This window comes from Mesoplodon bidens, assembly GCF_964165515.1.
Source record: "Mesoplodon bidens genome assembly, chromosome: 10".
Classification (NCBI taxonomy): Eukaryota; Metazoa; Chordata; class Mammalia; order Artiodactyla; family Ziphiidae; genus Mesoplodon; species Mesoplodon bidens.
The window spans coordinates 84627444-84651169 of NC_138172.1; the positions used below are offsets into that span (position 1 = coordinate 84627444).

At 41.0% G+C, this 23726-nt stretch overlaps 1 protein-coding gene and 1 pseudogene across 6 annotated transcripts; one reads left to right on the forward strand and one right to left on the reverse strand.

The window, feature by feature from the left end:
- Positions 1–8013: 8013 nt before the first annotated feature.
- ZNF322 (zinc finger protein 322) lies at positions 8014–23015 on the forward strand. Of its 5 annotated transcripts, XM_081246624.1 has the most exons (4): positions 8014–8299; positions 8904–8986; positions 9120–9208; positions 18639–23015. In XM_081246624.1, the coding sequence occupies exon 4, from the start codon at positions 18821–18823 to the stop codon at positions 20027–20029; it is 1209 nt and encodes a 402-aa protein (XP_081102750.1). In that variant the 5' UTR covers positions 8014–8299; positions 8904–8986; positions 9120–9208; positions 18639–18820; the 3' UTR covers positions 20030–23015. The 5 variants fall into 5 exon arrangements, with proteins under 5 accessions (XP_081102750.1, XP_081102751.1, XP_081102752.1 ...); XM_081246625.1 differs by lacking the exon at positions 9120–9208; XM_081246626.1 differs by lacking the exons at positions 8904–8986; positions 9120–9208.
- On the reverse strand, positions 14211–16356 carry LOC308623859 (casein kinase II subunit alpha-like; annotated as a pseudogene). Its single transcript has one exon. The product of its transcript is annotated as a casein kinase II subunit alpha-like (transcript).
- Positions 23016–23726: the final 711 nt, after the last annotated feature.

Here is a 23726-nt window from a genome sequence, read left to right on the forward strand (position 1 = left end):
CCCAAGGGACTAGTTTCTGTCTCACGTGATTACGAGCACTGACAAGGGACCATCATACTTCGGAGGCCTGGGGCCACAGAGAACACCGGAGAGTTTGGCAGCTTGTTGCAGCTCCACAGAACCTGCAACACCACAGATAAACACCAGAGGGAGCAAAGGACTATGAGCTCCAGAAAAAGAATCTGCTGTGGAATGCCTCTAGGGTCTTTTTCGGTTCAGTTATTGCATTCTTCAGCTCTATGACTTCTGTTTGGTACTTTCTTATATTTTCTATGTCTTTGTTGAGGTTTTCATTGTGTTCATCCATTCTTCTCCCAAGTTTGCTGATCATCTTTATGACTATTACTTTAAACTCTTTATCAGGTAAATTACTTATCTCCTTTTTACTGGGTCCCCCCGCCCCGACCCGAGGTTTTATCTTGTTTTCTCCTTTAGAACATATTCCTCTGTTTCCTCATCTTGCTACTCTGTGTTTTTTCTATCTATTACATAAAACAGCCCTTTCCTAGTCTTGAAGGAGCGGCCTCACGTAGGAGATGAGCCTTATCTTCAACCTTGCCCTAGCTCTTTTTTTCCACACATAAAGACATTTATTTCTTGGAATTATTATTTTTTTTTTTGCTCGTGTTTTAGGTGTCATACCTAGACTAATTCTTTGACCTCTTCAGCTGGCTCAGCCCTGGCATTTGGGGTTCCTAGCTGAGGACCAGGCTCCAGGGAGGCCTGGTCATACTCCTGCGTGTAGTCCTCTTAGTGAACCTGGTAAAGTGCTCTCTCGAAAGAACAGAAAGTATCTGCCAGTGAACTGCATCTGCACAGGTTGTTCAGGGAACCCACTGGACCCAGTTATGCTTCCAAATTTGAGGTAGACTAGGGTCCTACCAGATTTGATATGCTTTATCTATTGTTTCAGTAGATTTGGGGTGGATTCTTGAGAAAGGCAGTCTCGTGTGCACAGTCTTTCAGCCCCTGCTTGGTCAGATAAGAATGGGCCTTGTGCCTGGAACACATCCTTACCAAGAGATAAAGAGCCCACACAGTCTGTGTCAGGCTTATTGCCTTATATGGGAATCTATTTCCCTGCTTCATAATGTGTATTCCTTTGTTCTGCTTAAGCACATGCATCAGTGACCCTCAGGCATGCTCCCAGCTTCCAGTATTTCAGACCCCACGGGAAAGGGGTTGGCGTCCTCCTACTGTGGCATGAGAGGGGTGTGCATAGCTGCTGTGGGGACCTGTTAGACATGGGGGACTGACACTCATATTAAAGCTGACCTTGCTCTGTCTCTTCGCTATGTAAGTAAAGCGTTGTTCCATTCTGTGCTTGACTGTGTTGTGTTTTCCCTGGTGACTCTGATAGCAAGATGCAGTGAGCAGACTTGTTTGGACTTCTATTTCTGGTGGTTGGCAATAATGATGATCTTTGCTAGCCTCCAAGTCTTTAGAGTCCTCCCCTGACACGAACAATCAGTACAGGGGGAACCCGTGAATCTATTACCATGATGGTGAAAAGGACTTTGCAGATGTGATCAAGTTTACAGCCTTGAGATGGGGAGATCATCTGGGTGAGCCCAATCTAATCACATGAATCCTTAAGAGTGGAGACCCTGACTCTGGCTGTAGTCAGAGTTTTGCAATGACAGAAGGCTTGGAGAGATGTAACATAAGAAGAAATTGGTCCTTCATTGCAGGCTTTGGAGATGGAAGAAGAAGGCTATGAGCCAAAAGCTGCAGGAAACCTAGAAGCTGGAAAGAGCGAGGAAGCAGATTCTCCAGAAAGGAACGCAGCACTGAAAACACCGTGATTTTAACCCAGTGTGCCCTGAATTAGACTTCTGAACTACAGAACTGTAAGATAAGAAATTTGTATTGTTTAATCCACTAAGTACATGGTAATTTGTTACAGGAGCCATAAAGAATGGACTTACACCCCTTTCAGGGAATACAAAGGATTCTAGAGTCATGGCTGTCTTGAGAACTGCCACTTCTTTCATTCAGAGCAATTTTGGGGCATGATGTCCATCACATGCATAGCCCCTTGGTTAGTGTCTGATACATATTAGCTGAATGCGTAAATTAAAACTGTTTGCCCCAGTTGTGTTCAGTCTGGGTACCTAGATTATTGGCTAGGCTGATGTTGAGTTAATACATAATTGTTCTCTAAAAAGAAGAGCCATGTATTAGCTTACAAAACAACCTGTTGAATCCTAACTTATTTCTCTACTATGTTTTACCTGATTTTTCTTTTTCTTTTTTCGTCCTTTATCCCCCAAATTCCAAAGGTTCTTCTATATTTGTTTTGAAGGTTTCTGTTGTCTTAAACACATCAGCAGACATCAATATCAACAACACATCAACAAAACCACAAAAGTTTTTATTAACCTAAAGATATTGTCCCTCAGCCTGCAGAAGGGGAGGGATTCTTCAATTATGTTCACGTGTTTTGTGAATTAATATTGCAGAATTTCTTTGGAAGAGTTTGAGATGCTCTATAAAAACATTTGGGGCAAGAAAGCAGAGCAGGCAGCTCTAAGTTCCTGTCCCTTGACAAAAACAAGCAGAAAATGTGAAAGCTAATTTCATGAGAATTCTGGAAGGTAGTCCAAAGTTTACAGCAACCAATGAAAGCTGAATCAAGAAAAAGTCAACCAAAAAATGGTAGGAATCTTTGTGACATGTTTACTTGCTCTTGCCCCACTCCCCCTCTGGCTTAGCAGCAGACTTAAAGATAGAAGTGTGTGTTCCCAGTGTGGGAGCCTGGTGCCTGATTCCAAAGAAAGCAGAACAGTCCTTGTTCTCAAATTATCATATAGGTCTGTTTTAACCTGTCTGGGGGCTACCTGGAGGACTGATGCAAGGTGCTCATCTCGGTTTTGTTTTGTTCTGTTTTGTTTAAATCAAAACTCATGCCAAAAAAAAAAAACTGGACAATCATTTCTTGAAAAAATTTTAAGTTAGAAAAACAGCCTGAAGACACTTGAGGCAGAAGATTATACTTGAGATTTACGATAGACCTCCTCAAGTATAGGAGGAGAACTTTTTTTTGAAAATTAAGGCAATCAAAGCATCTGTGTATATAGGCTTGAGTCAGTAATACCCACCTAATAAAGACCTAGCCTGCGACAAAGTAACCACTCTCTCTCTAGCCATCCCAGTTGCAAAGGATAAGTGATCCTGCTTACCAGGGGAAAGCCAAAGATCATGTTCAAAACAGATGTCCCAGACACTGCTAAATGTCAGTGTCTAAGAACAAGATTTGTACCCAGTAAGGGGAGATAGAAGTCTATTTCAGCAGGAGGGGAGCCACGAGGTTGAGGACAAGACAGAAACTCAACTTAGTTCCTTGAGTTCTCCTTGGGAGAGAAACATGTTCTGGTAAGGAAGGAATGTAGCCACTAACAGGATAAAACAAGACACACTCAGAAATTTCCCTCTGCTATTTCTCCCCTCCAGACTTGAGCTAGCTCCCTCCACTTGAGCTCTTTTAAAAGGAGACTTCAGATATGGCCAAATCCCTGGTGGCTTTTCATCAGATTTCCCAAACGAAGTTCTGCCCTCTTCACATAATTCACTCCCTCTTTACCTACTGGGTCCTCCATACTACCAACTTCATTTTTTGTTTCTTCAAGCTGATTCTCTCCAGATTTCCTTACCTTTGTTACCCTTCTTATTTAGTGACTATCATTGTCTCATTATGCTCTGTAGCTGCAAAGGAGTTAATTTTTATTCTGCTGTCCATATGCTTTCCAAAAATATTGGGTTCTATTCCTATGGAAGAAGATGAACATGCATGTTATGGGGGAGGGATGTTATAGCTACAAGAGTGATGCAGAAAATGAACAATAGACCACTTGATTTAATCCAGTATTTAACAAAGCAACTTCCCTTCTTCCTTCCCCCCATCCCAGATTCCCATGTAATATCCATATTCACCTTCATCCATAGGATTAGTACTTGCTACTCCATGTGACAGTGTGACTGAGGTCTGGCCAATGAGATGCAGGTGGAATGATTGTGTGACAGCTTCTTGGAAACTTCCTTTACTAAAAGCTGGCACATGCCCTTTGCCTTTTCTTCTTTGTCTCTTCCTCCATCTTTCTGTCTAAAATGTGAAAGTGATGGTTAGAATTCTACCTACCAGATAAAGGCAACATTCCAAGGAATAGGGGACAATGAACTGGAAGAAAGCTGGCTCTCTGAAGAGTTGTGGAACAAAGCAATCATAACAGCTGTAGACTGCCTATCTCTTTTTGTAAAGTCTCCTCTGATCTCTCCAGACAGAATAACCCACTTCCTCCAACATTCTTATGGTACTTTGTACAGATCTTTCCTCTAGTTCATATGCTATTGAATTAAACTTTTCTCGTGCCCAGGGGTAGCAAAGCAAAATCCATCCTGATTGACTGACAGTGGATATTGTATTGAGAAGGTACCTGAGCTTAAGTTTTTGTAAAGTGGAAAAGAAAATTCACAACTGATTGGTGTTAGTGCCATGGATATGGGGGAAGAAGCTGGTAATTTACTGCATAGATTTGCCACCTCTGAACTAGGCAAATATCTATTTCATTTTTCAACTATGATTTATTAATGATAGGAACCAATTTTTTTTAAATTTTCTATTTCCAGTGCCCAACTAGATCACAGGGTCGAATGCAAATTGAATGAGTTTTAAAGATAAAATGAGACACCCAAATTAACTTTCCAACTGTGAGAAGCCACTTTGAGGTATTTGTCCATTCTCCTCTTGCTTGGTTATACTTCAGTGGGAAAATCTGAGACACCCTGGGAAATCAGGAGGTGAAGAACAGCAATGCTATCCTACTGGAATTGCTGAAACATGAACATGGTGATTTATTTTCTAAAAATATATTACTGATTTTTATCTTTGAATTCAATCAGACAGAAGATTATTTCTTGTGAGAAAAATTCCTCTGAATCAGGGTTCTGGCAAATGACTAATAGAATAGATGGGAGCCTGATGAATAGAGTATCTATGGCCAGTTGAGGTTCCTCCCTCCAAATTCTAAAAGTAAGGGTTTCTGAACAAGACCAAAGCAACACAGATATATTTTCCTGCTCTGATCTCAGATTCCTTCTCCCATTCAATGTTACTTCCTCTTCATACTGCAGACCTCAGCCTCTCCTGTCTCCTAAGTGGCCTCTCTACATCAAATACCCCTTTCCTGAATCCTCATCCTATGAACTTGTTTCCTTTAGCAACATATTAAAATCTCCCCCACCCTGAAGCCCTAGGTCCTGCTGACTGTTTAAGTCCTGTGTTCCATGCTAGAGATGGCCTTTCTTTGTTCTTCTTCATAGCCAAGCTTCTGAAAGAAAAGATGATGCTACCTGCATTCCCTACTTCCCTTTCCACCACACTCCACAGAAGCTGCCCTTACTAAAGAAAGAAAACCTCTTTATTTTCTAAACTCCGCAGGGCCTCTTTAGAGAGGCAGGATAGGGTAGTGGTAACAAGCACAGACTCAGAAGCCAGACTCCCAGTGTTTAAATCCCCATTCTGCCTCTTAACAGCTGCATGATTTTGCCCAAATTACTTATCCTCCTTGTACCTCATCTTTCTCATCTATAATATGGGGTTATTGTGAGAATTAAAGCACATGGTGTTGTTGGATGATCAAGTGAGCTAATACTATAAAGTGCCTATAACAGCACTTAGAACATAGTAATTCTCATGTAAACTTTATCCAATGTTCTTTGGTGCTATCTCATCTGATCTCTTTATTTGACATTGCTCTCAATAACCTTTTTTTTTTTTTTTTTCCCGGTACACGGGCCTCTCACTGCTGTGGCCTCTCCCGTTGTGGAGCACAGGCTCCAGACACGCAGGCTCAGCGGTCATGGCTCACGGGCCCAGCCGCTCCGCGGCATGTGGGATCTTCCCGGACCGGGGCACGAACCCGTGTCCCCTGCATCGGCAGGCGGACCCCAACCACCGTGCCACCCGGGAAGCCCTCAATAACCTTTTAATTGAACCTCTCCTCCCTTGGTTGCCATGACCCATTTTTTTTCATTTTCCTAATTTTCTGGCTACTCTACCTTATTCTTTATCCTTGTCTCCAGGCTTCCTGTTTTGCTTCTCTCTATATGTAAAACTAAAATAAAATCATCCTTCTAAAGATTTTAAGGTTGGGGATAATTGAGCTACCCCATGAATGGATTCCCATTTCTTACAAGATAAAGTCCATTAACTGAAATCACATTAAAACATCTCTGACCTATTTCCCATCTTCCATTCCAGTCCCATCTTCAACTCCTTGCTTCCATTCCAAGCCTCACCTCATGCCCCATGCTCTACAGTCATTTCTGACCCTTTCTCAAACAAGTGCTCCTTCTCTCTGCTCCCACACTACCTTATGTAACTTCTACCTCTATCACACCACTTGCTCTCTCCATAGTAGGCTGTGAACCGTTAGAGGAATGGGACTGACTCTTTCCTGCCTTTAACTTCCTAATACTCAGCATCGTGTCAGGTGAATTGGAAGTGCTCAATAAACATGTGTTGAGTGAATGAAACAATGAATAAAATGAGCTCTTTGCTTGGGTCAATGTATCTTTAAAGAAAAAGCTGGAGTTCAATTCAACAGTTATTGAGACCTTCCTATATACAGTGCAGGAATCAGAACTCAGTACTTTTCCACTATACAGTCACCACTATTGATACAGTCCTATAAGTACAATGATGGCAAGCACAGGCTCTGGTATGAATGTTCATATTTCAGCTTCACTGGTTACTAAATGTGTGATTTTGGGCAAGGTACTCAATCTCTTCCTGCACCAGTTTTCTCCTAAGATAAAAATAAATAAACATCTCATAGAATTTTTTTTGAATTTTATTTATTTTTTTATATATCAGGTTCTTATGAGTTATCCATTTTATACATATTAGTGTATATATGTCAATCCCAATCTCCCAATTCATCACTCATAGAATTTTTGTTACAAGTTAAAGGGATAATACGTGTAAAACGATGAGAACAATGTTTGGAACATATCACATACTCTAAAATTATTAAAATTTATTTCAAATATTAAGAAGGCTCTGGATAGAATATTTGGGCCTTACTTGGAAGTTTCCATTAAAAACAAACATGAAACTAAGCTGCAACTCCTCTGAGGAAGAATTCCAGAATTAGGAACATGATTAGTTAATCTTGAATAAACGACTGTTATGACCCTGATGATGCTCTCACCACTCCCTAAACTCAGTATTTTTCTCCCAATCCAAGTTCTTAGTCTCATTACCCAGCCTTTTGTCCTCTATATTCCTAGTACTAATCCTTCCCCTTTGATGTCTGAGGGATTTTAGGAAACTTTTTTTTCATTGAACAATTGAGCAAGGGGAGATGTAGATATAGGTATATTTACTTCTCTCTGAAAGAAATCTCATTTCTGCTCCAACCCAAACATAGGTGATTACTTAAGTTGATTCCAGCCCATAAACAATCAGGAAGGACTGGGAAACCTCCTACAATCAGAGCAGTCCTATCCTCCTCTGCAGTTTTCTCTACCCACACAAAGCCAACACTATCCCCCCTTTAAAGCATTTCATTCATCTCTCTGGCCACATCTTGGGTGACGGAGCGCTTCCACCGTGTTTTGGTATCCTCCATTTCTTCCAGATCCTTCGGGGTGTTGTCCACAGGGTCGGTGGCATCCATCTCTTCTGACGCTACTCCTGCCTGGAGTCCTCTTTTAACAGCCTTCAGGAAAGAGAACTTAAGTCGGAAACTGTAAGATAAAGAGGGCTGCTTCTTCTTAGACAACGTGGTAGTGGGGTCCTCTCGTCACCCCCAGACGTCAGTAGCATCAGAAAGGATCCCTAAATAAAGTCGTCGACCGCTCCGCCCCGAAACACCAAGGGACCCGGAGCGCAGGCGCCCCAGGGCCCCGCCCCCGGTCCAGAGGCTCGGCCCCTATTGGCCCAGAGGCCGGGGGGGTGGACCGCCCCAGTGGTTGAACAGGGGGTGATCATGTGATTCTAGGGGGCGGGGCTGCGCCGGCCGCTTCGCAGCCAGGCTGAAAGGGCTCGGGTAGCCGGCCTTGTCGGCCCTTAAAGAGCCCCCTGGATGGCCTGGCCCCAACTGCCCTCGCCGAGCCACGCAAAGAGGGCTGCTTCTGGTTCTCGTCGGCCTCCCAGGTTGGCTTTCCTTCTTTTCCCGAAGGTGGGCCCTTAGGTTTACCGCCCGGAGCCTGCGGCCGCCGGGAAACCCAAACCCGAGTGTCCGGAGAGTAACCGGAAGTGCCGTCCCAGGCGGAGGCGGCGCCGGCTGCTGCCGTGGTAAGCGCGGCCCGCGGGGCCTGGGAGGGGCATGGCCTGCGGGGCCCAGGGATCGGGGGAGGGGGTCTGCGGGACCGGAGACCCCCTCGGCCTCTGCCTGGTAGGAGCAGCCTCTGGTCCTCGCAACAGAGCAAGGTCTGGGACCCCCCTGACGGCGACTGAAAGGAGGTCAATGAAAAGTTGAAGGAAGAGAAGCTTAGTACTATCGTTCCTGGAGATAATAGTAAACACTGCCAGGCACTTTCCTAAGTGATCTAAGTGTATCTTTCACTTTGGGGGGAAAAAAACCCAAGGACGTTGAATGTTCTCCACCCACCGCCCACCCCTATCTTTAAGGCAGAGATTCGTCATGTTGCATCGAATCTGTATGCAGAAAAATCTGGTTTCTTTAATCATTCCATAACCATTTTTGGAAACCGGCATTATATATAGCTTTGTATCATATGCACTTATCAACTGCATCTTGAGGTTTATAGTGGTAGAAGAATGGGTCATTGATCTCAGAAGTTGAGGTAAAAATTGAAACAAGTAGAACAGGACTCAGGGCTTTATTATGAAGTTAAGGTTAGTCATTACCCAGAAGGATTCTCGATGTTTTGTCTAGAGCTGTTTGGGAAGGAACTGATGGCTACCAGTGGCAGGTGCTTCTTGGAAGAGATAAGAGAATGTAAGGAAAGGTGGGAAGAGGTAAGTTACGGTTGAAAGATACTGACCAGACTGGGGAGTAAATGAAACCAATTTTTAGATGTTCAAGCCTCAGAAAAGTTACAAACTTCACAAAAATTATAAATTTCTACATCACTGATTTTTTTTCCTCTAGGAGAGGGAAGAATTGGGTGTTGTGAATAGTTATGGACTAGAGACCTTTTGGAGCCAAAAGGAAGATAGTCTTGAGTCTTTGTTGTTATGGTAAGTAACATACCAGGCTGTATGTTTCTATATAAACAGTGGATTTTTGAGGCCAGAGGAGAGGGAAACTGGGGGAGACAAAGAGGAATGGGAGAAGATACATGCAAAAAAGATACATGACCCTTTCTTAGCTCCTGAGATAGCAGAGTGCTAAAACCGAGTGCTGTCCTACCAATTTAAGTGTATTTTCTACTCCTTTTCAACAGGCTTATTTACAATAGGCTTTTAGTAATTCCTTTGTGATTGATTTGCAGCCTCCAAAAGGCAGTATGCCCAATGCTTAAGCAGGCCCTGGAGTCAGAAGATGGAGATTTAGATACTGGCTCTGCTACTTACTAGCTGTGAGTTCTTTAGTAGTTATTTAACTGCCCTAAGCATCAGGTTTTCTATCTGTAAGGCGCAAACATTGGTATTCATACCTATTTTACAACCTTAGGAAGATTAAATGAGATAATCCATGTAATCAATGAAAAATAAATGAGGTAATCCCTAGCCTGGGACCTGATACAGTAAGCATTATCTAGTTTTTCAGATAACACTTTATCAACGTACATCCTTTAACTATAAGGATAGCCTTGGGCTTTGAAGTTCTGTACTCAGCCTGTTTGCCTATTTTGTGCACTCTGACCCTAGCCATGGAAGAGAGAACCAGTCTTTTCCTAGGAAGAGGTAAGAGAAACCTCTTAGCGAAGGGTACCCTGAAGCTAAGACTTGAAGTATATATATTTGGGTTTGCCAGATGCACCAGCCAGGGCTACTAGCCTAGCCTGTTATATTGCTACTGAGGCTTAGAGGATGATGGCTCTTTTTTGGTTCTGATATTCATATTTTTCATTCATTCAACAAATGTATTCTAGATGCTAGGAATATTGCAGTGAACAAAAGGCTAAGTCCTAACACTAATGGAAGTTATATTCTAGTAGGAGAGAGAAACAAGTTAACAAATATAAGATATATACCACAAAGTTGGATGGTGATTAAGTGCTATGAAGAGAAATATTGTAAAACAGGCTAAGGGGACATAGCTATTTTAGATGAAGTAGTCAGGGTGTACCTCTTTTTGAGGAAATAATTTTCAGTCAGAGACTTGATCAAATAAAGGAGCAAGCTACTTGGGGGAAGAGCATTCTAGGCAGAAGGAGCAAGTGTAAAGATTCTGATGTGTCGTGTGAGGCTGAAGGTAGGGGGAGGTACCGCATTATATAGCGCAGTGAAAACTTTAGGTTTTATTCTTAGAGTGGTAGGAAGCAGTTATAGTATTTTGAACTAGGGAAGTGTCATGGATTACTTTAAATTTTGACAGCCAGACTGTATTTTATTTTCTAGGTGCTGACCTCTAAAAGACTTCCTTATTTTTAATTTTTTCCTTATTTTTAATTTCTTTCCTTGGTGCCCTACAGTTGGTTGGCTATTTAGGGCAAATATGATACCCTCGGCTGATAAAATTAGGGAATGTTCTAATTCATTTACCAGGCTATGACCATGCTCAGAATCATTTATTTCCACTCTACTCTCTCTCCTTTTGACCTTAACAGTAATACACATTTTAAAAGACAAAACTCCCATACAGCCACCATCTTAGAGTAGCTATTTGTCTGTATGGATGCATATCTTTACTTAGTTGTGATTCTAAAGTCTTCCTTTTCCTCCTAGCATTTCTCTATAAATGTTTTTCTGGTTTTTGCTTAATCTTCATATTAATCATTAACTGATTATTATTTAGTTAACTATTTTAAATGGATTTTGAACAAGGCTTTGCATAAGAGACAGACACAGAGGATGAGCTCAAGAAATGTTAGTGTTTTTGTGACTGTGAAGATGGAATTAAGAAAATAATAGAACCTACCTACTGTTTATTGAGCATCTCTTGAGACCCAGGCATTGAGCCACGTCCTTTATTGACAGTGTCTCAGTTCCCATGGCAACTCCTTAAGACATGTAATGGTATCTTACTTATTTTATCGAAATTGAAGTTTGAAGCTGAAGGAAGTAACTTACCCAAGTTCTCATAGCTACAAAAGAGCACAGTGGGAATTTGAGCCAAAATCTGATTCCAGAGTTTGAACATTCAGCTTTAACTATCACAATATACAACTCTCAGCTCCCATGTTCTTTTTTTTAAAATTTATATATATATATATATATATATATTTTTTTTTTAATTTATTTATTTTTGGCTGCATTGGGTCTTCGTTGCTGCACGCTGGCCCTCTCCAGCTGCAGCAAGCGGGGTCTACTCTTCATTGTGGTGTGCAGGCTTCTCATTGTGGTGCGCAGGCTTCTCACTGCAGTGACTTCTCCTGTTGCGGAGCATAGGCTCTAGGCATGCAGGCTTCAGTGGTTGTGGCATGCGGGCTCAGTAGTTGTGGCTCGCAGGCTCTAGAGCACAGGCTCAGTAGTTGTGGTGCACGGGCTTAGCTGCTCCATGGCATGTGGGATCCTCCCAGACCAGGGCTCGAACCCATGTCCCCTGCATTGGTAGGTGGACTCTTAACCACTGGGCCACCAGGGAAGCCCTCAGCTCCCATGTTCTTAAAAAACAAAATAACATACATTTAAATTTTGAAGTAATTTCAGATTTACAAAAAAGTTGTAAAATAATATAAAGAATACGCATACACCCTTCACCCACAGTCCCTAAATGTTTACCTTTTACTATGTTTTATGAGTCTGTCTATACTAATTTCTCTATACATACATGTACCTATATGTACATTTTTTCTGAACCTTTTGAGAGTAAGTTATAGATATAATACCTCATCTCAAACTATGAGAATTAAGCCCTAAAGTCCTAAGACATGCTAAGCCCTGAAGTAATAGGTATGCAATGAATTAACTTCTCTCCCATGTGTGTTCAGTGCTACTAGCTACATGCCATCCTTGGGAGAATTGAAAAAAATAGTTACTCAAGTCATTTTCTGTAGGGCTTTGTTCTTTGCCAGAACTCTAGTTGAGAAAGCCTGGCCTAAATACTCAATTGTTTTATTCCCTGAAGACAAGGCTGTTCTCTTATATTATCATTACAGTTATCACAGTCAAAAAGTTAACATTCATATAATACTATTATCTGATCGCCAGACATTATTGGAGTTTAGCCAGTTGTTCCACTAACGTCCTTTGTAGGAAAAGAAAAATACGTTTTTTTTGTTGTCCAGGATCCATTCCACTATCACCCATTTCATTTAATTGTCATGTCTTTATTGTGGAACATATCCTCAGACTTTGTCTTTAGACTATTTTTTTTTTTTATAGTTTATGCCATTTATTTGGCAGAATTTTCCTCAATTTGGGTTTGTCTGATGTTTCCTCATGATTAGATTCAGGTTATACATTTTTGGCAAGATAGCACAGAAGTGATGTTCTGTTCTTCTCTTTGCATCATATTAGGAGGCAACTATATATCTTGTTACTGGTGGTGTTAACTCTGATCATTTGGTTAAGGTGGTGTCTTCCAGGTTTCTATACTGTGAAGTTACTTTTTTTGTCTTTGTAATTATTAAATATCTAGTGGGGAGATATATTCAGATTGTGTAAATATCCTGATTCTCATAAAACTTTCATCCACTATATTTTTGCCTGAAACAGTTGTTACTCTTCATTGGACATGTGATGTTTTTAATTCCATCATTTATTCTACATTTAATTGTTGGCTTTTTTAATATAAGAAAAAACTTTCCCTTCTCGCTCACTATTTATTCACTTTTTTTCTTTGGATAAATAAAACCAAATGTTTATTTACACCAAAGAATTCCAACACTGGATCTTTCACATATGAAGGACAAAGTATTATATATATACAGACGGCAAGGGGTGGCAGGGCTGTAACAAGAGAGTTTAGTTTTCCCACAATTCCAGGTCTACCATTTCAGTTTCACTGAAGATAGTGGCTCTGCTCCTACCTCTCAGGTACATTTACAAGACTGAGGGGCAGGTCTGCTCAATGGATGGCATGTGAGGGAAGGGGAAAGTAGGAGGAAAAGAAGGTAGAAAGCTTAAAATAAAATGCAGTGGCTACATCTCTCATTAGCTCTTCAAGAGTTGCTAGCATGAAACCAACATAGACCATGTTTTTTTCTTTCGTAAAAAGCAATTATACCCAGTAACTAACTGAATTCAAAAGGACCAAGTCAAAGAAAACTGAAAAAGATGTTGCCTTCCCCCTCCTACCAGCTATAGAGCACGTTGGGAGATGAAAGGAGAGAGGACCGAGGTAAGGAGCCTGGGAGGGACGGTATTAAAGTTTTAAACTGAGCTGAAACTAAATTATAAGTGAGTTGCATTTAGGTTAGGTCAATAAGACATGATTCATACTGAACAGACGTTTTCAGGACCTGTCTGCACTTTGGGTAGATTTTCAGCATCTCAGTGTAACGTATTTCAGTGTAAGACGTATTTCCACTAGATTCACCAGTATAACCCCACTGAAGCACTTTTGGAGTAAAGTGATATAAGTGACTAGCAGTACACTGCTCTTATAGGTTGGGTCCTTCCTTCTTCCTTCCTTGCCACCTCGCTTCAAGAAGCTACATTTTTGTAATCTCTGGAGGAGAGCGTGAAATACAAACCCCTCAAAATGTGGAATGGTAGGGGAGCAATGGTGGGCATGGGAAGAAATCTCCACCCAAACGCAGCAGCCAGAATTGAGGCTGGTTTATCTTTGTTCTTTAGTGATAAGGAACTGAATTTGGAAGGGGAGAAAAAAAATTTGTCCGTGAAATATTCTGCCTGCAGATAATTTTTCAGGGAATCCCCTGAATTATGAAAAGTTCGAGTTAAAAAAAAAGAAAGAAAGAAAAAAAGGAATATCAGCCTGTTGTATTTTTTTTTTTTTTTTTTATGAATGAACTACTATAAATCCACAAGCAACGGTTCAGACACGGTGCTTCGGTTCAGACACGGTGCTTCGGAAGTATTTCACTCCTCCCCGCCAGGCGCAAGCTGCATCAAGGGAGTGAGTGGAATCCCCAACCTCTGCTCAGGCATCAGGAGACAGAAGGGGCCATTACTGCTGAGCGCCAGCGGCAGCTGGAACAGGCATCCCGAGGGGGTTGGCAGCAGCAATCACTGGTGAGCCTGCCTGAGGTCTAAGGGGTGAAAGGGTTGGCACTGAAGAAATCCCTGACATCATATTGGTGCTGCTGACAGGCATACTGCCCCCTGGCATGCTAGATGAGCCCATTCGAGCCTGGTCCTTCACAACAGTGTAAAAATAGGGGTGCTCCATGGCCTCTCTTGCGGTAAGCCATGACTGGTGGTCGTACCACAGCAGCTTGTCCAAGAAATCCAAGGCCTCAGGGCTGACAAGGTGCTGGTTTTCACTGTGGACAAAGCGTTCCCATCGCTTACAGGAATGTCTGCCCAAGATATCGTTAAAACGTGGATCTAATTGAATGTTGTATTTCTCAATATAGTCATATAAATCTTCTGTCCCCAGAACCTTGGCCGTCCTCATCAACTGATCATAATTGTCATGTTCATGGAAACATGGCTCCTTCCGGAAGATCACACTTGCCACCATACAACCCAAGCTCCACATATCCAAACTATAATCATACATCTGATAGTCTACAAGTAGCTCAGAACCTTTGAAATATTGGGAAGCAACTCGGACGTTATGTTCTTGGCCAGGATGGTAAAACTCGGCCAAACCCCAGTCTATTAGCTGTAGCTTTCTGTGCTCATGATCAATCATGACATTATGGGGCTTTACGTCTCTGTGCATAATCCCCATGCTGTGACAATAATCCAGGGCCTTCAGAATCTCATACGTGTAAAATCAAATATCATAGTCTGTTAACATCTGGTACAATTGCTTGAAATCTGTGTTGTTTACGTGTTCAAAAACCAAGGCAGGTGTTCGTGACACAGGGTCTTTTACAATGTCTGCCAGTGTGATGATGTTGGGACCGCTTCGCAAATTCTCCAAAATCTTTATTTCACGCTTGATTTTCTTCTTTACTGGCTTGAGAATTTTAACAACAACTTTTTCATTATTTGTGATGTTGATGACTTCAAATACTTCACTGTATTTACCCCGGCCTAATTTTCTAACCAGCTGGTAGTCATCTTGATTTCCCCATTCCACCACATGTGACTTGTAATCCCAGTACTCTTGGGGTCTGTGCGTATTAGCATCAGTGTAAACTCTGGCCCTGTTTGGCACGGGTCCCGACATGTCAGACAGGTTGGCGGACAGAGCTGGACTTGACGTTTGGAGAGATGACAGTCACTGTGTTGAGAGGCAGCTGGGGGTAAGAGCTTGTTTCAGAACTGTTTTCTTCAAACTGTGGTGGAAGTTGCAGTGGCGGCAGACGGTCTCCCCTCTCTTCACACAGACAATATGGCAGCGGTGGACCATTTATTCACTTTTTAAATGAGTATGGATTCATGGATTCTTATTGTGTTACTAATTTATCACTATCATTATTTATTTTGATGTTGTTTGTTCCTGATTTGTATAGTGGCAGCCCCTTCAGCCTGGCTCCTGGGTCCTCTTGGCATATTGTCACCACTTTTTTTTTTTTTTTTTTTTGCGGTACGCGGGCCTCTCACTGCTGTGGCCTCTCCCTGTGCTCCGGACGCACAGGCCCAATGGCTCACGGGCCCAGCCACTCCGCGGCATGTGGGACCCTCCCAGACTAGGGCATGAACCCATGTCCCCTGCATCGGCAGGCAGACTCTCAACCACTGCGCCACCAGGGAAGCCCTGTCACCACTTTTTGAGCACTTCCTTATTTTCCGACACAACAAGATGCTCCAGGTTCATCTTGTACTTTCTAAACCCTGGAATTAGCCATTTCTCCAGTGAGCCTTGATTCCTTTCAGTGAGAAATGGTGTTTAGAAACCACGCTCTAAGTGCTTGGTGTGCTCATTACTACTGGGATTTCATCGTTTCTGTGACCTCACAGCCAGACATTAGAAGAAAAAAAAGCACCCACCTTCACACATACACACATTTCTATTTTTTCTGTATTTAAAAACCTTGACCTCATACTGATACTTCTAATTCCAGTTAAACACTACAGGTGCAGAGTTCATTGTAGCCTTTCCCTTTTCTGTGTTTGTAACCCCCTTCGCTGACAGTGAAGCATCTGGGTGCCGTTATATTTATTTATTTGTTCATTCCTAGGCTATACATTAAGTAGTGAACCTTTTCCACTCTGAGGGAAAACTCCTACTAATTAGAGTTCAGTAATTGTTTATAGTCCTTTTTATCTTTAGTTTGAGTTTATATAATCCTAATACTGTATTATAAAGTTATTTATTTTTCCCCCTCCTGGGTGGTTTTGTTATTAATTTGAAATACAGACTTGTTTGTTTTTATTTGTATTCCATTTTAATTTTTTTCTCCCCCAGCTTTTCTATTTATTTATGTATTTATGTATGTAGAATATGTGAAATGTAACAGTTTAAAAAGTAAAAATGTGTGTTTTACAAAAATGTATATACTAACAGAAGTATGACTCTCTTTCCATCCACCCTTTGGTACCAATTTCATTTTCCAGTCCTTTTGATCCCATTTACACCTACCTTGTGATGATAACCAAACTCATTAGTTTCTTCTTTTCTGAGTTTCTTTTTGGCCAAATGAATAGATACATGTGTAGTTTCCTATTTCTACTTAATTCTTACACAAAATGCAGCATACTTTTTTACACCGCTGCTTTCTAAAATTTATGGTTTATCCTAGAAATTGCTCCACATCAATTCATAAAGGTTATCTTCATCCAGTTTTACAGCTACATAGTACCTCATTATACGTGAACATACCTCCTCTGTGCCAGGCACTGTCCCAGGTGCTAGGGAAACAGCAGCAAATGAAATGAACTAAAATCCTTGTCCTTTAGGGGCTTACATTCTATGGAGAAAAATAAAACAGGAAAGGAGAGAAGGAGTGTTGTATGTGTGGGTCAGCTGGGGTGGAGGTGTGTCGTAATTTAAAATAGGATGGTCAATCAGGCCTTACTGAGACTATAACAGTTTACCAAAGATTTGAGTGAGGTGAGAGAGGGAGCCTTGAAGATCTAAAGGAAGAGCACTTCAGCAGGGAGAGACTACAAGTACAAAGACCTTGAAATGGGAATGGACCTGGCTTGTTTGAACAACAGCAAGGAGGCCAAGGTGACTAGCTTGCAGTACACACGAGAAGAGCAGGGAAGTGTGTCGGAGTGGTAACTAGGAGTCAGATTTCCTAGGGACTGCTAGGTTCTAATAGGAGCAGTTTTGGTGGAGTGGTGAGGGTATTTGATTGGAGTATGTTTCAGAAACCTTGGAAGATAAGAATTAAAGACAATAAACAGATTGATTTGAGGAATTTTGCTGTAAAGAGAAACAGAGGTGAGACAATAGCTCGAGCGTGAGGTGGTTGAGAGAAGTTTCTTGATAGTGCTTTGGTTTTAGGAGAGACGTAACAGCTAGTTTGCTGATTAGTGTGATCCAGTAGGAAAGAACAAATTGATATTGCAGGAGAGAGAGGATAGAATTGCAGGAGTGATGTCTTTGTGGCAAAAAGGGGTGGAATCCAGTACACCAATGGACAGGTTGTCCTTAGATTGAGCAGGGGCAGTTTGTTATCCACGGTAACAGAAGGAAAGATGGAGAGTGCATGACCACCTTGGAAGAGGTTGGTTGATGTGGTGGGAGCATGTGGAAGTGTTTTTTTTTATGTTTTTGGTTTTTGGCTTCCTTAGATTTTCTCAGTAAAATAGGAAGCAAAGTCATCCTATTTTTTTTTTATCAGCAGTAAGTTGGGATTTTTCTTTTTGAGCAAGGTTTGTGCTCATACGACCATATCAAAGCAGACTCTTAGGCCCCTTTACCATAATAATAGTTATTATAATAGCTAACACAGAGTACTTACCATGAGATAGATCGTGATTAATTTATTATTCAACTCAATGATCTGAGGTAATTTCCATCATTAATCCATTTTATAGATGAGGAAACTACGCACAGAGTGATTAAGTAACTTGCCTGACATCACACAGCTAGGATGATAGTCATAGAAACTTACTTTCTCTGTCTTTGCACTGGGAATTCTAATGATCATTAACCATTTTCTTCCAAACCTTACTACAGAAAGGACTGCACAGATATTCATAGCCCCTCTTGGATTGTTTTCTTCATGAGCAGGCGTACTAATTATTAGGCGTCTTGATTATTCAGTTGAACCAAGGGAAGAGGAGGAATCCTGGTTTTGAGATCACCTGAGCTCATTAAAGAAACAATTCTTTCTGGTACTTGCCCTGTATGTGTTGCTGATTGGTTTTATACTAGTAAAGAGGAAAACTAACTGCTTTCAACCCCTGTAAAACCTAGAGCACTTGTGGACTTTGATGCAGAAATTCTGTCTTTTTTGCAGCAATTTTAATTTTGAGCATTTTTTCTTAGTTAAAGGAATATAAATAATAATTCTTCTTTGTTTCACAGGGTTGGAGATACCAAGTAAAGAATTAGTATATATGATGCTGGAAACTTGCAGAGAGGAGCTGCTCATGACTGAAAGGCCTAAAACAGATGTATCTTTCAAGTTCTCATCGAGAGAATGACTGTGAAGAAAATGATGGGTCAGGAAGACCAGTGGAAAACTCCCTAGGAGAGAGCCATAGAAAATGTACACTTCAGAAGAGAGGTATAATCAGAGAACTCAAAAAAGGAAAATATATCATGTATGCCCTCAGAAGGGTAAAAAGATTTTTATTCATGTGCATGAGATTACTCAAATAGATGATCATATATACCAGTGCCTTGAACGTGAGCAAAATTTCTGTGAAAACTTAGCTCTTATTATGTGTGAGAGAACCCATACAGGGGAGAAACCTTATAGATGTGATATGTGTGAGAAAACCTTCATCCAAAGCTCAGATCTTATTTCGCACCAGAGGATCCACAATTATGAGAAACCTTATAAATGTAGCAAATGTGAGAAGAGCTTTTGGCACCACTTAGCCCTTTCAGGACACCAGAGAACACATGCAGGTAAAAAATTCTATACATGTGATATTTGTGGCAAGAATTTTGGTCAGAGCTCTGATCTGCTTGTCCACCAGCGAAGCCATACAGGCGAGAAACCGTATCTATGTAGTGAGTGTGACAAATGCTTCAGCCGAAGTACAAACCTTATAAGACACCGAAGAACTCACACAGGTGAGAAACCATTTAAGTGTCTGGAGTGTGAAAAAGCTTTTAGTGGGAAATCAGATCTTATTAGCCACCAGAGAACTCATACTGGTGAAAGGCCCTACAAATGTAATAAGTGTGAGAAAAGTTACCGACACCGTTCAGCCTTCATTGTTCATAAAAGAGTTCATACTGGGGAGAAGCCCTATAAGTGTGGTGCCTGTGAGAAATGCTTTGGCCAGAAATCAGACCTTATTGTACACCAGAGAGTCCACACAGGTGAGAAGCCGTATAAATGCTTAGAATGTATGCGAAGTTTTACTCGGAGCGCCAACCTAATCAGGCACCAGGCAACTCACACTCACACTTTTAAATGCCTGGAATATGAGAAAAGTTTCAACTGTAGTTCAGACCTTATTGTGCATCAAAGAATTCACATGGAAGAGAAACCACATCAGTGGTCTGCATGTGAGAGTGGCTTCCTCCTGGGCATGGACTTTGTTGCCCAACAGAAAATGAGAACTCAGACAGAGGAGCTGCATTATAAATACGGTGTCTGTGATAAAAGCTTTCACCAGAGCTCAGCACTTCTTCAACATCAGACAATCCACATCGGTGAAAAACCATATATCTGTGATGTGGGTGAAAAAGGTCTTGAGCTCAGCCCTCCCCGTGCATCAGAAGCCTCACAAATGTCTTGACCAGACAAGAAGTTATAATGCCATAAAAAATGTATTTACAATGTAAGAGAACTCCTTAAGATGAAGAACTCTAAGCAAATCTCAGACTTTCCTCAGAGCTCAGATTTCACTGGGGACCGGAGAATCTGCAATTGTAGGAAGTTGAGAAATGGTTTGCCCAGAGAGCTGTCCTTACAGAAGCTTATCAACCACTCCAATGAGAAACCTTACAAATGCTCTGAGTTTGGGAAAACCTGTAGTCCAATCTTGTATCTGATCACCCACAAGAGGATTCATACAGGTGGGAAGCCTTACAGATTTGTTGAATGTGAGAAAGCTTTCTAGCAATGGTCACCTCTTCTCATTCCAAGAGAATTCACATTGGTGGACAGCATTTTTAATACCCTGTGTCAACAGTGCTTCAGAGAGTGCGCACATTTCATTGGACGTCAGAACGCCCCACTGGGTAGAGACCCCCAGAAGTGTGAAGAAATCTTCTAACAGAACTATGACTTTCTTACCTATCAGAGAAGCCATACAGGTGAAAATTTCTATATTTGCCTTGAAGGTGGCAAAAGCATTAGGTGGAGAGCCTTCTTGGGTTTGCACCCCCCCTCCAAAAAAAAAACAATCTGAGGAAAGACCTTATGAATTCTCTGAATGAGAAAAGCTTCTGTCAGTGATCAGTTTTTGTGGTATACTGGGGAACTCACATAAGTGAAAAACCCTATAAATAACCTTGAGTCTAAAAAAAAGCCTTGCAGGAAATCCCTACCTTATTGTGCCCCAAAGACCCTACTCTGCAGATAATTTTGTTCTAGTAAGAGATCTAACTGTGGACTATGTACATTTAATAGGTATGAGAACAACTGTTCTCATAGTTGACTCATATAGTAGAGATGACTTTTAATGAGTCATTATGTAAACTTTTTTTTTTTTTAGATACCCAGAAACTTTTTCTGCAAGGAGCTAGGGCAGGTCAGAGTAGGCCTGATGGGAAACTCAGGTAAAGATGCTTTTCTTTTATCTGAACCACTTAATGATTGCTTTACTTTCAGTTTTTTAAATTTGGAACTCCAATAAAGGAAAGGACTGTAACCTTGAGAGAGAAGGTGTGGCATGTGTTACTGTTGGGGGAAAGAAGTACATTTACTTTGCCTCTGTCGATTTTGTAAGTCTTGGCTGGAATGGGGACTAGTGTGTTGATAGCAGCGTGGGAACCTTTTGCTGGTTGTGTAAAGAACTAAGCAGCTAGGGAGTAGTTATCATAGATCAAAACTCTTCCCAAGGCTTCCCCTTTGGAGGGCCAACCTCATAACGAGGTAGAATACTCAGCTTTTTACTTGGTGAGTTGAGGCATACCCTTACAAGTTTCCTTTCCCTAAAATCTTTCAGATTATTACTGGTATTTGCAGTTTCAGCTTTAGAGATTCATTTCTTCTCAACTCAGAGATGCATGTTCCAGGATAATCGTTACGATTTTTGCTAGTACCCATACTTTTGTGACTTCATTTATCATGTTTCTTTAAATGTAAGATATCTTCATCAGCTCCTTGCAAAATAATTAAGAGAAAGCTGAAAGAAAGGTTTAAGCCTGAGTAGGCACAGAGTAGAACACATAATGATGCATTATTAGTGGAGAAGCTAGACTTTGATTTTGAGAATCGTGACTCAAAAGCTGGTGTTTTTGGTTTTTTTTTCCACTCCATTATCCTGCTGTTTATAGCAAATCAAGCCACATAATGACATGCCTTTCATTTACTTCGGTTCTGCCAAGGAAAGAGAATACTTTTTATTCCCAGGGAAAAGACTGCAATCACCACAATATAAGGTATATATTTCGCTTGTAATGTAGGATTCTAAATGCTAGAAGGGGAAAGTAGTTGGCAGATTCATCAGAGGTTTAAGGATAAGCACTTACCTCCAACTTAACAGGATAATTATGATTACCTTTAATATTCTCCAGAAATACTCTAATTAATCCAGGGATCTGTAAGTGGACACTTCTGAGGTTTTTTCCTTCCCTCAGATAAAATGACATTTAATATAAATACTTAAAACTTCTACAGTATTTGGGACTGTCGACTTGGTGAATAAGTATTTTGAGTCCTCTGGTTTATCTTAGCAAATCCTGAACTCCAGAGAGCGTTGGTGTTCGGACTCATGGCGGTGGCCAACTCTTGCACTGCCACCTTGTGTTTGGCTCTCAGCTCTGATCCTGATGACTGGTTGATGACCTTGATAATCTTAGGGTCAGAGGATATAACTCATAGTGATAATAAGGAATCTGATTCTAGGGTGTTTTTTTCTTTCTTCTTTTAGAAAACAGGTCCTGGAAGTTTATTTGATCTGATGTATTTTAGTAATTTTCCTAAATAGCTCTTATACCATAAAAAGTTGCTCGGTGTGATAAGACACACAAGATGTATTTGTTTCTCTTTGGTGAAAATCATGCCTATCACTAGTATATGTTTGACAATTGTAATTCTTAAAATAGTATTGGGTGTATGGCTTGGTGGTGATGAAAATTAGTCCTTATGGCTACTTGTTAGTCATTAGAGAGAACTTGGAGAAGGGAACAGAGTTTGTATCTTTGGCAGGGCAGTGACTTGCCCCTTCTTTCAACTAATCTTCCTGGTAATTGTCTCCAGTCTTCAAGTAAATTTAGAATGGACCATCCCTCAGACAGAGAACTTTGGGGGTATGAAACAGGTCTGAGGGCTTTTAACCATGGGGGGGAAAAGGTGTTGGTATTACTCATATAGAATAACCTGAGGTTGGAAAGGACCACTTGGGAGCCTGTAACCAAAACTAGAAGGTAACTTCTGGGATGGATGGAGGTTCTCTTGAAACAGTGCCAACCTAAATCTACCTCAGGTAAGTAGTCAGAGTGACTTTTTCAAGATTTCAGACCAAACGAGACACTTGTATTCAGTCAATGTAGTCCTATGCTTTAATGTTTTTGTTTTCCCTTAATTCTTAAATAAAAACATTGTTCTGAAAACTCCATTTTTGTCTCCACTGTACTAAGAAAAAGCATTTCCCCTACACTTGCGTTAGAATAAAGCGGATGTTCAGGAATCCTTTCACAGTGTATACGTATATCAAACTGTCATAATGTACACTTTAAATACCTTACAATTTTATTTGTCAGTTATATCTCAGTAAAGCTGGGGGAAAAAGGAATAAAGTGGATATTCATGTGACCCTATGGCCTGGTGGTGATGATAGCCATTGGACCATCTCTAGAATTCCAAGATTTTTTTTTAAGAATTCCAGGAATTTTTGATGCTAAGGCAAATAATGAATGGAAACCTGGAAGGAATTATTGTCTTTGCTCTGCTGTAGGCATTGGATCCTTTTGGAGCCTCCCCATTGCATTACATACGGAATACAGGGAGGAGTAATAGCTTAAACTGACTGTACTTGGGACTAAAATTCAGAAACAACAAAACTGTCTGTCTACACCCTCAAAATAAAGGACAATTTTGAATTTTCAATTCCCAGTGGAATTCATGTATGACTCCAGTTCTACCTCTTGTCACCTCATCATTTGTTGGAGTGGGGCAAAGGAGATGGTGTAAAAATGGTGGCACTGATGTACCTCCCATTATGAAGTTTGCCCCAGTTTACATCTATTTGCTCTGCCACAGAATAGGTCCCAGCGTTTTAAGTGGCTCTCATTGCATTGTGGGAAAAGAATAAGAGTTAAGACAAT

Excerpts from the sequence above, each read along its gene's own strand:
- ZNF322 (XM_081246624.1), top strand. The coding sequence starts at position 18,821 with ATGTACACTTCAGAAGAGAGGTATAATCAGAGAACTCAAAAAAGGAAA.